The sequence below is a fragment of the Pygocentrus nattereri genome, chromosome 13 (assembly GCF_015220715.1).
Source record: "Pygocentrus nattereri isolate fPygNat1 chromosome 13, fPygNat1.pri, whole genome shotgun sequence".
In the NCBI taxonomy this organism is placed as follows: Eukaryota; Metazoa; Chordata; class Actinopteri; order Characiformes; family Serrasalmidae; genus Pygocentrus; species Pygocentrus nattereri.
Window position 1 is genome coordinate 30,766,461 of NC_051223.1, and position 15,252 is coordinate 30,781,712.

The 15,252-nt window shown below is 39.3% G+C and overlaps 1 protein-coding gene across 3 annotated transcripts; it reads right to left on the reverse strand.

Annotated features, from left to right (window-relative positions):
* Positions 1-246: 246 nt before the first annotated feature.
* Positions 247-15,252, reverse strand: gprc5c (G protein-coupled receptor, class C, group 5, member C). 3 transcript variants are annotated; one of them, XM_017701886.2, is made up of 5 exons: positions 14,945-15,252; positions 9,750-10,824; positions 7,215-7,315; positions 6,851-6,979; positions 247-2,016 (listed from the first exon to the last, which is right to left on the reverse strand). In XM_017701886.2, the coding sequence occupies exons 2-5, from the start codon at positions 10,804-10,806 to the stop codon at positions 1,978-1,980; spliced, it is 1,326 nt and encodes a 441-aa protein (XP_017557375.1). In that variant the 5' UTR covers positions 10,807-10,824; positions 14,945-15,252; the 3' UTR covers positions 247-1,977. The 3 variants fall into 3 exon arrangements, with proteins under 3 accessions (XP_017557375.1, XP_017557366.1, XP_017557384.1); XM_017701877.2 differs by having other exon boundaries at positions 6,851-6,982; XM_017701895.2 differs by lacking the exon at positions 6,851-6,979.

The window sequence follows — 15,252 nt, forward strand, 5'->3', positions numbered from 1 at the left end:
GCATTTTCTGATTTTAGCTATATTTCTATATTGAAAGCAGCAGACCTGTACAAGCTTGTTTTATATGAATTGAGAAATTTAATTGTGAATCAAAAATTATGCCCAAATTTATGAAATACAGGATTTATCTCTAAGGATCAGCAAGCCAAGATCCTTCCTTAGCTCACTTTTTGGGGGCCCAAAAACCACATTTCCCATATTTCATCATAAGTAAATTACAGGCCAATCAATTCTTAACAGCTTGAACACATTCCATTAGATTTTTTAATGCACTGAAATCATTTTGGTTTACAGAGAGATAAAGCTGTGCATCATTAACATAAAAATGATGATATTTTAAAACAACTAATTTCCCAGGAGGAGCACGTATAATGAAAATAAAAACAAGCCAAAGACAGACCCATGTGGAACCCCACAAGAAACATTAGTTCATGAGTACATGAGGATGGCCTCTTTCTAATAGGTACCACAGTTTTTCTATTGGATAAATATGATAAAAAAAAACAAAACAATCTAAAACAGTCTAAGGCAGTCCCAATCTAAGACAATTTTAAATCCAGGGTATCTAGAAGCTGTTTTATTGTCACTTTCTCCAGAACTTTTGAGACAAAAGGAAAATTTCATCAGTCTATAATTTACACAATCCACAGAATCAATTTTTTTTTTTACTTAAAACAATCTTCAATGCATCCAAAATTACGAGATGAGTTTAAAATTGGTTCTGTACATTTTCAGTTATTAAATCATTAAAATAATGTTGTTCTTGCATTCCTAACCCTCTTATTAAAAACTGACCACAGATCCTTCAGATACAAAGAATGACCTTAGGCCTACAACATCAAAACATTGCTTTGAGTTTCCATTATCCTGGGGACATAATTTTCATACACTGCAAATCCACAAACACAAAGCCATGAACACAACATAGAACTCATAGTTGTAACGATGTTATGGTTGCCTTATATAACCCTTGAGTCCTGGAACTTGCTGTCTCTGATGGACTGAACTGAGCCCGCAGGTGAGTTGGTGTGTTTTATCTGCAGAGGCTATGTAAATGTGGTGGGTACCAGCTATGGCAGACAGGAATTTTCCACCCCATGCATTTCGTTTTGTGATTTTATCTTCATGACCTGGTCAGAAGCCTTTATGCACAACCCCTACTATGACCTAAGCCACAGCAGTGGGAAAATTAAGTAAGATAAAACTGAATTATGAGATAATTATGAGATATTTTTATTTTGTGAATATACATTTAAAGTTATAAATCACTCATTCCAGTTCATCATCTGAAATTTACATAGTACAAGACTTACATAGTACAAGCATGCAATTTGCAATGTGTTTAGAGAAGGGTGATACACTTGTGAAATATGTGTTGCATGAACACAATTTAACTTAACAGCAATATAGAAAGACATGAAACTGAATTATATAAATAGGCATGTCCAATTATACAGCAGTACGGCACTTTCTGTACAGAAGTGATTGTCGCTGCAAGCTAGCTCATATTAGCACAGCTCTAGGCTAGTGCATGCATACCTGTGCTCTCACTATACCTAAATATTGCTGTGTAAGGCAGACAAGAACAAGAGGTAATCAGCCTCTTAACAGTATCAGATTTGGGCATCTGATAACACGCTGATGCAGTATGAAAGCCAAGTTCCACTTGTCCACTTTTTTCTCCTCTGTGTATGTTAATCCACAGTAAAGCGCCAGTTAACGCAACCCTTAGCTACTGCATGAGCATGCTCCATGTCCTGTGTCCAGCTGCAGGTCTGATTTTCTTTGTTGATTTACCTGTTCAGTGGCATACAGAATGTCCCTGTATGCTGTCTCTTTAATGGGCAAAATGGACATTTGGCCACTCCAAAATTAAGGCTATAAATCTCTTTGGGATGAGAAACGATCCATAGGCAAAAGTAGAATGAAAGTTTGTTGAGGAAAAATATTGAAGAGGTCCAAAGCAGGAGGTCACCGTTAGCCTGACCACTGAGGTTTCCAATGCAATCCGTTACCCTAAACAGAGAATGGAAGATTATGTTATGATCATTTGGAGTGAGGAGGGTGAAGACAGCATTACTGGACTTTTCTGTTTTATCCGTCATAAGATGCTTTCATGTCTGATGAGCTGGGAAACTGAAAAAAAAAATCATTATTATAATGATTATCAGTTGCATGTTACTATTTGGACAGGATCAGTTTTCAGGACATATGTTTGAGAGATATATGTCATAGGTATATGAGAGAGATCCCAGCTTATTTACGTGTTATTGCCACCCTGAAAACATTCCATTATCAGCTTCAGCACACAGTGCAGCATAAGTCAGCAAATCTGTTTCTCAGTGTTTGCTTGGTACTTACTTGGACAAGCAACATGTTATTTTAAATGCAACAGTTTTACTGGAAATTATCCACAGACAGATGTTTCATATACAACCCCAATTCCAATGAAATTAGGACGTTGTGTAAAACATAAATAAAAACAGAATACGATGATTTCCAAATCCTTTTCAACTTATATTCAATTGAATACACTGATAAACCGTATTGTTTTTCGCCATTATTCACTTGTTTTGAATTTGATGCCTGCAACACGTTCTAAAGAAGCTGAGGAATGCTCAAAAAACACAAGGTTCAGAACGTTTCTCAACGTGCAACTGCAAGGAATTTAGGGATTTCATCATCTACAGTCCATAATATCATCAAAAGATTCAGAGAATCTGGAGAAATCTCTGCAAGTAAGCGGCAAGGCAGAAAACCAACATTGAATGCCCGTGACCTTCGATCCCTCAGGCGGCACTGCATTAAAAACCGACATCATTCTGTAATGGATATTACCACATGGGCTCAGGAACACTTCAGAAAACCATTGTCAGTGACCACAGTTTGTCGCTCCATCTACAAGTGCAAGTTGCAAAGCCATGCAAAGCGAAAGCCATATAGCATCAACACCCAGAAACGCCACTGGCTTCTCTGGGCCCGAGCTCATCTGAGATGGACTGACGCAAAGTGGAAAAGTGTCCTGTGGTCTGATGAGTCCACATTTCAAATTGTTTTTGGAAATCATGGACATCGTGTCCTCCAGGCCAAAGAGGAAAAGGACTGCCTGGACTGTTAACAGTTCAAAGTTCAAAAGCCAGCATCTCTGATGGTGTGGGGGTGTGTTAGTGCCCATGGCATGGGTAACTTGCACATCTGTGAAGGCACCATTAATGCTGAAAGGTACAGATTTTGGAGCAACATATGTCTCCATCCAAGCAACGTCTTTTTCAGGGATGTCCTGCTTATTTCAGCAAGACAATGCCAAGCCACATTCTGCACGAGTTACAACAGCGTGGCTTCGTAGTAAAAGAGTGTGGGTACTAGACTGGCCTGCCTGCAGTTCAGACCTGTCTCCCATTGAAAATGTGTGGCGCATTATGAAGCGCAAAATACGACAACGGAGACCCCGGACTGCTGAGCATCTGAATTTGTACATCAAGCAAGAATGGGAAAGAATTCCACCTACAAAGCTTCAACAATTAGTGTCCTCAGTTCCCAAACGCTTATTGAGTGTTGTTAAAAGGAAAGGTGATGTAACACAGTGGTAAACATGCCCCTGTCTCAACTTCTTTGGAACGTGTTGCAGGCACCAAATTCAAAACGAGTGAATATTTGCAAAAAACAATAAAGTTTATCTGTTTGAACATTAAATATCTTGTCTTTGTTGTGTATTCAATTGAACATAGGTTGAAAAATATTTGCAAATCATTGTATGCTGTTTTTATTTATGTTTTACACAATGTCCCATCTTCATTGTAATTGGGGTTGTAGTATGTCAGTCAGACAGAGCGTTTTTGTATAGTGTATGTATGTAATTTGTAGGATGTTTGTACATGACAGCTATTCAAATGTACAGTGAGTCACCAAAGAACGAAATTTCCTAAATCACACTGAATATTTCTGGTTAATATTTAACAACAGCTCAACCAGCCAAACAAAACAAGACATAAAACTTGAAGCATGAGCTCCTCAGATGTGCTTCTTGGTGTCACCGTGCTACAGAGTGCTGTTGAAAGAGACAGAGGAGGAGAACAAAACTATGAAACATTCTATTTACAACATGTACATAAGTGCCTTTCTGACATGGAACAAAACCTGATTTTTTCTAATCAATGCTACTTGATCCAAGGTAACTAATGTAGCATAGCTATCTAATGCACTTCATATAAAATCAGCTAGATTTTAATGGTTTAACTGTTAACGCCAATTTATAGTCCAGGTAACAAGCCTCGCTCGGCAAAAAATTATGTAAAATACAAAATTTGTGTCTGCTAGGGTGTCAAAGACCTTGTCGAGTACATCAAAATGTTCAGGAGGGTGCAGACACTGTCGCACACTGATTGGAAAGAAACTTAAAGCTCTATGTTCTGGATGTGGTCCAGTGGTTGTGGTCAGCGCGTGCGGCTATGCTTACATTCTTGCCGCTGTGCTGCTTTCAGAAACAGAACAGGTTGCCAGCTATAGGATAGGATCAATATACATTTTTATCATGATTTCTTTTTATTTTTTTTCCACTTTATGTGAATTGCAGAACTTGTTTTTTGCTTTTGGAGGCCAGAAAAACCTATTTGTAAGAGTTAAAACATTATAGACTGTGACTTTATAGTTATATTCAAAGAAAACTGATGATCTCAGTGCAGGTTACTTCATAGAGAAGGAGAGACAAAGTTTTACTGAATAATGAGGCATGAAAGATCTCCAGGCGACAGCACCTTCAAATTAAGAATCAATCTTTGCCTGGGTTGCCGTTAACACCTGAATCAAACTCTCAAGGACACAAAAATCACCAAACATGCAGACAGAAGGGTAGTGAAAAACGTGCATTCCACAAATGGAACCTGATCTTGCAAGAGAGAATGACAAGGTGGAGAGTGAGTGAAAGAGAGAGTGGAGTGCCCTTCAGAAAGAAGAGAAGATAAGGCTGATTAAAAAAATAAAAAAAGCCTCCAACATATGAAACATGCAAGAGAAAGAACATGGTGAACAGAGAGATGGATCCTTCTGGACGAGGACAGTTCTGGAAATGTGATGCCTGTGATCTACTTACTCAAAAGTACAAGGCCCAGGCCTGAATTTCACTTGCAAAGCAGTCTAGTGTTCGTGTGGTGTTCATATACATGGGCAAACACGCTTATGTACAATGGCAGCCAAAAAGAATTGCTTAAAGTTAGTTTTCAGGACCAAAAATGTAAACTTAGGAAGCAGACAACTAAGAATGTTTACCATGTTGTCCTGTAGTTTTGGTAGACCTCATACTGCTTTGTCGACAACACGTGGTGCATAAATAGTGCTTTTTTAATGTTTTTTTCCCCAAGATTCACATAACTGTACATGAATGTTACTTCAACACAAATCTTACTTCTCTACTTACAGATCTAAATTATGTGAATTCAAAGCACCATTTATTTCAGTGTACTTTCAAAAATGTTTTAAAATGGTCCTTTAAAAGGAACAAGTTCATACGAACTCTTCAGTGCTGTCCACTGATTTTTCTTCTCCAAATATTTCAGAACTAATGCTGCGTTCATGACTAAGTGGAAACTAGGAAGCTTCCAAACTCCAAGTAAGTTGAATGATCATCCAACTTGTAATGACTGCTTGGAATGTCAAAGTTTCTCAGAACAAGAGGTTAATACCATGTTTTTGAGCTTTTTAGGCTGTGAGCTTTTCAGGATTCTTGTGAATGAGACAATATTTGTGTATGATATTGTTAAATACAGATGGATACTTGGACAACTGCAATCTTATGTTGTTCTATACAGGATTTTCATCAGATTGTGTGCGTTCATGTCATTATTGGAGTTCTGTTATTGATGAATTGCCATACAATCAAATTTAAAACATAGAAATAACAAAAATAATGTATAAAACCACAAAGCACTAAACAAACAACTCTTTTACAACCGTGTGAACACTTTTTAAGAGCTGTTTCAAACTAAGAGCAGCAAAATAAAAATGATGGTTCTTCAAAGGCTCTTTAGTGAAGATGGTTCTATGTAGAACCATGAATACTCAAAGAACTCTTTGCATGAGACGCAGTTTACAGCTCAGCTTTGTGGAAAAACGGGTCCATTTTCAGTGGAAATAAATTGTGAATTCAGCTTCTTTTATTATAAAGTTTTAAAATTATATTACCCATCTATTAGACTGGAAAGAAGACAGTTACCGCTCTCATATGACATCCACCATTTGAGTGAAGCATATAAAATATGAAAGCTATGAATTAAAGAATATGACGAATATATATTTTAGAACCATCGGTGGTTCCACGGAGTTAAAGAGTTAAGTGTGTAATTGAGATTCTTTTCTCCCTGAAGCTCAAACAGTTGATGCTTTAATGTGGGAAGTAGAAAGCTCTGGATTTGAAAAGTCCAAGTTTCCAGTTGTTGTAAATGCAGCAGTAATCTCAAAAGTTCTCACCGCAATTTAAAGGCAGTGACTCTGTGGCCGTGTTATCACCGGCAGTATGGCATCCTGCCTTTAATCTTGCCACATTTCCCTCCTTTAATTGAACACAAGGGAAAGATCTCCTCAAGTTCATTTAAAAGCAAGCCACTCAGCATCAGCATATGACTTACATTTTTCTGATCAACTCGTTTTGACTGCCTGTGTACATTCACAATGGTCAATATCAATTTATGAAGGTTAACAAACATGATATCAAAGCCAAGAGGGACAAAAAAGGGGGACAATGATTCGTGACCAGCATGCAATCCCTAAAGAAAATCAGACCCCATGTATGATGACAATGAACAGAGAAGAAAGATGATGACGAGAGAGGGAAAAGAGAAGCGGTCAGACTGCATACGTTGGTCACATGTTTTTGTCCATGGGGTGAGTCTTCGGGCCGTGTTGAGGGGCTGCTGCTGCTGCTGCTCTGGGAGTGGGGAGAGCCCAGGGAGGCTCGTGGGATCGCGGTATCATATGACAAGTCCATCTGCTGCCGGGGCCACAAAACACGGAATGGGGAAATATGTGTGGGAAAGACGCAATACAGATAAGTGCACAAGCGGACACAAAGAATTATTCAAACAAGAGTTTTATGATGAGCCTTTTGCATATCTCTGTTGCTAGAGAGTAACTAAGCTTTGTGACAACCCAGCAACATTAGGGTGACTGCCTGTCTGTGTGTCTGCATAGGCAAAACAGTAAAAGTAAATGTATGTACTCACACTTCCTATTCCCTTGGTAATGAGGGCGAGCTCAGTGGGCTGGTAGACAGAGCTGCGGAGCTGCCCGTTGTAGTTGCTGTACGGAGACACTGGCTTATTACCTGACAACAAATAAAATGACAAAGTGAGAAATGCATCAAAATACTGGACTGGTTTAGAGCAATTTCAATCACCAGTTGTGGATGAGCCAAATTGTGTATATTTGGGCCTTTTTTCTGCTAGAACACACCTGGAGGGTATTGGACAAAACAGAATTTCAGTTTAGGGTTATTCACAGTTTAGCTTGACAAATGAAGCCAAAAACTAAAAAGAAATCTGCCTTAGCTCTCTTCTTATTGGAAGGCTTGACTTTTGGCTGACGATAGCTAGTTATCTGAGAAATCCTGCATTGGTGATATGCCCTATGCATGTTACATGTAAAACATCAAAATATGCAGAAAATGGGAACTCCAGAGCATTTTGGTGTCAAGACTAGATTAAGGCATGAGTTAGACCAGATGCTAATAATCTATGAAAAAGTGACAAAACCAATCTCATTATTAGTGTTTCTCAACTTTTATATTCATAAATATGGTTGGAAGTTAATATAAGTATGCCCTGATTCAAATAAAAAAAAGAAATGATATACACAGAACACACTGAAATTTTGAGATTTTGTTCATTTAAACCTGCAATTAAAAAACAAAAAGTTTCAGCCGAAAAAATTGGTTGAAAGTGGCACTTGTAGCTTTGGATGAAATTTAAAAAAAGATTACATAGGTTTACAATAAATCATCAAAATCTAACACTTATATATTTTGAACAATGAAAATAAAACATAGTGATTAAAAACTGAATTTCAAGAATTTAAATTTCATTGCATCATAGAGGGGATATTCAAAATCTTTTTAAGTCCCTATTCAAATTTAAGCAAATCTGTGACACTGACCATGCTTAGGTCTTTGTATAAAAAGCTCATGTCCACCTGACTCTCATATGAAGTTCATATGACTTTGCTCTAGTCATCAGAAGCTTTTGCACAAACTTGTGGAGGCCATGCCTGCGGTGGACAGAGATTCTGAAACTTGCCTTCAAAGATTTTATTCAGCAAATTGCTGAAAACATAATATGTAAATAAGTAAAAAAGATTAAATTAGAAAAAAATAGAAGTATTTTCATTAGTGGTCTGTAAACGCATGAAAGACCATCTGTCATGTTAATTTAAAGGAATCATACAGCTGAAAACACCTGCTGGATGTTGACTAAGCCACATCCCCAACAGTTCTGGAGTTGATAACCGTGCTATGCCATCCTTTCCTCATAACAAATCACTGCTCCTGAGCAAACAGTACTGTGCCCATCCCTGACACCCCTGCAGCAAATACATCAAATGGACTCAGCAGTCAGATCCTGAGAAGCAGGAGACAGACTCTAGGCTAAGTAGGAGAAAGATTAGTAGGAGCTGCTCCGGGAGAAATGTCTTCTTCCTCTGTGAAATACCTGACTTGCCTGATACTGTTGCCACACCTCGGTCTCCGTGGAGATGTGCTAGTGTAAACAGCAGAGTCAGAGTCTCTTCTGAGAAACAGATTGGAGCAGAGTGTGTCTGTATTTACTCATGTTACGCTGGGCTTGGTCCGCACACTTTGTCCTTTATAGACTAATGAGGGACAGTCATTTTACTTTGATCCATGTATTCCCACACCCTGCGTTAGCCAATGAGGATAAAGATAAAATGGAAAAATCATCATTGTCTCACTTCAAAGCGCACCCTTTCTATTCTTCTAAATCACAATGGCTTGGTAAATATTAAATAACTGGTGTTTAACTATAAATTCATCAAGTCATTCATCTGATGTACCATTTTAACGTTTCTGATGAATAAAGCACAAATGTTTGCCATGGAATATTAGCTCAATGTCTCAGACCACAACTAAAATGGGCAGAGAGGGGGAACAATGAAAGAGAAAGAGAGAAAGACAGAGAGAGGGTTTGTATCAGCAAAACACTGTACTCTACCGAATCTTGTCTTCCTGCAGTACAGATAGACGACTGAGTGCATTCAAACATCAGCATATCAAATTCAGTACAGTAAGCAGCAGGCATCTGCGAAATTCTCCACCATTTTCTGCATGTTCCACTCCTGTACCTCATGTTCTTTTACCCATTCTGTCAAGGGAACCTGCGCTCAAAAAAAATGCTGGAGGTTTCTTGAAAATATTTTAACGCAATAAATCTTTTATGCTGAGCTAATGACCTTTAAGTGTGTGTTTTCTTTGCATAGTTAATCAACTGTTTAACTTCAGACATTCCTTTCATTTGAATAACTATTATTTTTTTACAAGCATGTGGATTTTCTTTCTTAAACTGATCATGTTCTCTTTTTACCTTGTTATGAGAGTCCTGGACAGTGAATCTGAATTACTTGTTATTATAAAGAAAATCATGACCCAGCATGTTTGCAAGGATGAGGAATGTAACCCATGAAAAGCAGCTTGTTAACCCTCAAGCAAAGCAATAACAGACAAGAAAAACAAAAGAAAAAAGGTTATCTACCTGGGTTAGGTTCGTCCATGGAGAAGGCCTTGTTTTCCATAAATATACTCTGGGAGCTCTGCTCTTTCAAGATGGTCTCATAACCCACTCCGTGGCTGGGGTACAGGTCCTCTCCAAAGCCTGATTCCACCTCGTCCTCCTCAGTCAGAAAGCACACCTCTGGTATTGTGTAGAGCAGTACAAATACCCATGCGTTGGCCACCAGCGCTATAGCCAGGGTAGGGTCATCCCATGTTGCGCCACCATATTTATTGTTCCCATAGGTGTACATGACGATCCAAGCCACCCAGATACCTACAGAGAGCAGCCCTGTGATCAGGATGAAGATGGCATCCTTGTGCCAGCGCTTGTGCTTGCCTGCCAGAACTGGAACAGGTGCCACGAGGACGGCCAGTAGGAGGTTCAGAACGTAGATCAAAGCCATGACAAAGTCCTGGTTGGCAATGTTGCAAGGCACGGCAGAGACAAGAACTCCACTGCCATTAACAGAGATATTGGGATACCGAACTATAGTGATAATCAGCCATTCTGTGTTGATGACCACCTCCACCAGCCAGAACGCCAAAGCACCCAGGCATAGCACCCAGCCTCTGGGTCCAGAGTCCCTCCTGGCCAGCAGGTTGAGGTTCACGGCTTTCATCAAGAGGCAAGAGAAGCATCCGGCAAACAGCACCCCAAACAGAAAGCGCCGTGAGGCACACGTGGAAAAGTCCTTCCCCACGATGAAGGCAAAGGTCAAGCCAAAAAGGCCCAAGGTGCAGATCAGAAAGAAGGTGTCCAGCCCTACCGAGCTGCGCCTTTTTTTGTCCGACAAGAAGGGTAAACTGGCCAGGAGCACCATCAGGAGAATCAGAGAGGCCAGCACTCCGGCAGAGGCAAATGCCTCCAATATGATTCCCCAGACGGCACTGAGGTCACATAGGTTGAAGTAGAGAGAGTTCACATTGGTGCCACAACCCTGTGGGGCTGCACTGACTGCACTGAAGCTAAGTAGAGAGGGAACGCTGATGGTCAGGGAAAGGAGTAAGGTCTGGAACCTGTGAATGAGGCGAGCCATCGTTGATAGCACCTGTTACTGGATAAAACAGATGAAAGATTAGATGTGGGAGAGAATGAGAACCTACTACTATGCTTGAAGAGGAGAAAACAGGTGACTATTCCTCATGTCATCTTTACAGAAGAATCTCCTAACACACCCAGGGTGGGAACCTCAACAATGATATCGCTGCCGTTAAAATGTTACATGCTTGTACATGCTCTAAAGAAGGGCATGTTTCAGTGTGTGTGAGTTTGGGAACAGACTGAAGGTTTCACTCCAAGGGCAGAGGGTGGTCACGGAAAAAAGGAATTTCTGACCTTGGAACTCATCCAACCAACTCTGTTAATCATTCATACAACTTAGAAACAATACTGACTCATTCACCACAAGTTTCAGTGCATTCATGACTAAAGAGGGAGTGGGAGTCAAAGTGTTTGGGAGGTGGAAAAACTTAAGGATAATAAAATGATAAAAGAATGGAAGTGTAGGAAGCAGCTGCGTTGAGCAATATTTTAAGCCTTTTAAGAGATGGACAAACATACACTCATGCTCTTGTTACAGAAGGCCATTCATTTCACAACAATGGACACATTTACTTAAACTGTGCAAGTGTATTTAAATAGTTAGTGCAGTACTAGGCAAAAGACGGAGATCACCCTATATTTATTTTCCAGTCAAAACAGCCATTAAGTACAATTCATTTCGGAGGAGATGTTTCTAAGGAGATTAGATATAAGACAATTCACTTGCTTAAGAAAGGGGAATATCAAAAGAAAGTTAAAAAGAAAGTTTCTAAAACGCGAGTTTGGAAAATGGGACTCCTAACAAACGTGTGAGACCTGGAAGGCCACCAAAACTGTTACTATCAGATAAACAGCACTTAAAGCTTTTATCTTAGGAGAAAATCAAGCTCCACTCTTGCTTCAGATCTGAATAAATCCACAGGTGTTTCCATCCATCCTTCCACTGTGAGAAGACAACTCGGCACTATGGGCCTGAAATAATATGCAGTCTATCTTCCATTTAAATTTCTTACTCAGAAAAGAAAACAGAGAAAAAATTGAAAACTTGCAAATCAAACAAAGAAGCTGCTTTTGTTCCCAGAGCAATGAACTGGCCACTCCAGAGCCCAGACCTTAACAACACTGAACATTTGGGATTCCCTGTGTAACAAGATGAAAATGCAACCAACTTCTAAGACTGAAGTTTGGAGGAGTGGAAAATATATAAAGTCATATAAAATATATAAAAACATAAAGTCTCCCGACAAAAATGGAAGCTATTAAAAACTGGACATTCATGGACATTCAATACTTTCATAACATCATAAGTAAATTATATTTAGTAACTGAGGTTTTGTGTAATATTCTGTTGAATACATATTCTCTGCTTTTCCCTAATGCTGAATAATTATTAACTTGTACTTAATGGCCACTTTGACTGGCAATTAATTCAAAGGGTGGTCTACTTTACGGAACACTGTAGATTTCTTGAAAGCACCAAGCTGAAACCTACTAATGTAACTTTTTAACAGGTAACATTCCCCAACGAGCTCAAACTCCAATCAATATCATCCCTCTTACCCAAGACTTAGTCTACACTGTCAGAAATAAACCTTCTGTGCAGGTACGTTTTTCGTTCAAGGTACAAACAATGTAAGTGGACCCTCAAAGATACAACAGTGGTTTTAAGGTCCAACTGAGGTCCCTTATATACGTTTTACCCAGGTTAAAAAGTATGTATTTGTAATAATAATAACAATAATAATAAGTTATATTTATATAGCACCTTTCACAAACCCACCTTTTCATACCTTTTCATAACGTAGTGTTTTGAAACAGAGCAATAAAATAAAAGGCCTGGAGATGAGACTGGGTGTGTGGAGTCCAAACAACTTAGAAAATATCATTTCAATGGATTATAGTATCTTCCCTGAGTAAAAATGCTGACATGTATCCTAGAAGGTACCACCCAAGCGTCAAGAGAGGCACTGCCCCAGTGACAGTTTAGTTTCTGAGAGTGTACAAACTGATCCCAAACCAACCCTAACCAAGCTGGACATTCTGTTCAGAAGCTCAGTAGTCACTTATCTACCTAGTTAATGACAAACCAATGCATTTCATGTCTTCTGAGCTGGGAGAAGTCAACATTCTCAGTCAATGATCAGTCAGATGCATTCCTGGGAAAAAGAGCTACCTCTGAATAACGGCCTGCAAAGCCTCAAAGCAAACATCAGCCAACGTCTAAGCCTCAGGGTTTTTCATGTTGAATCCAAACAGTGTGACAGGTTCACACAGACGCCAAACAGCACTGTTCGGATTTAGCATCACAGCGCAGCCAAGCTCTGCTTCTACAACCTGCAAGGCCAGTCCTAACACACCGTTCAACATCCAGCTTGACAATACTGCACTGTTTGGCCCTCAGACTAATGACATGTATGCATGCAAATCAGTGTTTCCTCCACTGCAGCTTTTATGCTCATCTTTGCTTGTTTATTCAAAACATTCCCATAACATTTCATCGTTCCTTCCACAACACAGCCATAAATTAAGCATAAAGATAAGGACCGAATTCACAGAAAAACACAGCGTTAACAAACAAAACTCTAGAGTGACCAAGATAAACTATAAGGAGCTTGTCTACAGTTGTCTCATAGTTCCCATAAAAAAGGCACTTCTCAAATACAGTCACATGAAAAGGATGGAGGCTCTGGGGGTTTTCAACACTGAGGGACATCCAGAAAGGTACTGACTAAGTTCTTTTGTTTTCTATTAACTAAGCTTCCATTTTGTTTCTTGGCCAAGAAGAACAGAATAACATTTTTTTGAACTTGAAAATTTTAACTGAAAATATTCTGCCAGATCGTTGGTTCACAAACTCTGCATCAATATGGTAAATTTCCAAACTTCCACACTTGTTAAGACAATGTTAAATAATGCAATATATTATTAAAATAGCAGCTTCTGTAGTTTGAAAATTGCACTCTTATAAACTGCGATTTAAACACAAAATCTAATTCAAAACAGCTGATTTTTAGTTGTCTTCAAACACACTATACCAGCGCTTCCCAACTGTGGTTCTGCCTGCCCTGCAGATTTGCATTTTCCCTGCTCTAATACATCTGATCCAGCTACTCAGCTCATTAAAAAGCCATTCCTGAAGATGTACTCAAGGACCAAGACCACTGGGCTAAATGATAAAGCTGCAATGAGCTGTATTATTATTTTTATACCATTACTATAATAAGCATATATAATATAGGTTACTATTATATCAGTTGCAACTACTATCAAACCATTTTAGTGATAAATATTCACATAACAGAGGCTTAAGTTTCTTTTAAAGGAAACGGCTTAGGCTTTCTTAAAGTGAATTTGTATGCATGCAGCATTTTCGAAATTTTCTTATCAAAATTTTTTCCTAAAGTTATCATTAAAAAGGCTAATAACGTCATTTATGCTGATGAATAGCAAAAGTGAAAAGCAAAATAAGAGAGCAGTAAGAGCCTGAAGAATGTGTTGTAAACGCAGATTAAAATCACCTTTGCTTGACATTCACTCGTTCATATTACTCAGCCTTTTGTTGTGCTTACAACACAACACAACAACAACAACAACAACAACAACAACAACAACAACCAAGTAATATTAAAATATCAACGCGAGCCGGCAGCGATGTGAGTGAAGCCCCTATATACTTGTAAACAGACAAAGCCTGTGGACCAATCAGATCACAATGCCAGTGGGCGTAGCCAATCGGATTCGAGCAGAGGCGGGACCTTCAGAAATCTGAGCACACACCCAAACAGGTGAAAAACTAAACATCGAAGAAAACAGATAACGGACAAAAGTTAGCATGTTAGCTAGCATAGTTACTAGTCGGGGAAAGACGGGCGCGTGTATTACGAATCAAAAACAAACATTTATCTTGGCAAAATAAAGAAATGAAGCGTCTCCACATTTCGTTTTCTGGAGAAAATAACGTTACTGAAAATTCAGCAGCGCTGGCTAGCTCAGAATGTAACCGCTGCACCGTTTAAGGTGGAACGGGAAAAGTAGAACAAGAAGCTGAACAGGAGGTCAGCTTCACTTTAAATGTAGAGCAGAATGAGCGGTGTCTAATGAAAGTCAGTCTACTGAAATAACACCGAACTTACTCGCTGCTGGATGTGTGATGAACTATCTCTGTCCGACTCCGACCAGCATTAGCCTGTCAGTTTCCAATCGGCGAATCAGCGCATGAAAATCTGTCCGACATCGCGACGCCGAGCTGCGCTGCTGAAGCGACTCTGAACTCCGCCAAGAAAACAGTCTGCGCTCCAACACTTTAAAGCTGTTGGACTGATAAAGGTGGTGAATCCCTGCGATACTGAGGGATATTGCTGAGGAGATAGGACGACTGTGTTGCTCTAGTTAACTTAACGACACGACACGTTGCTCGGGAGAGGCGCGCTGTGACTGACTC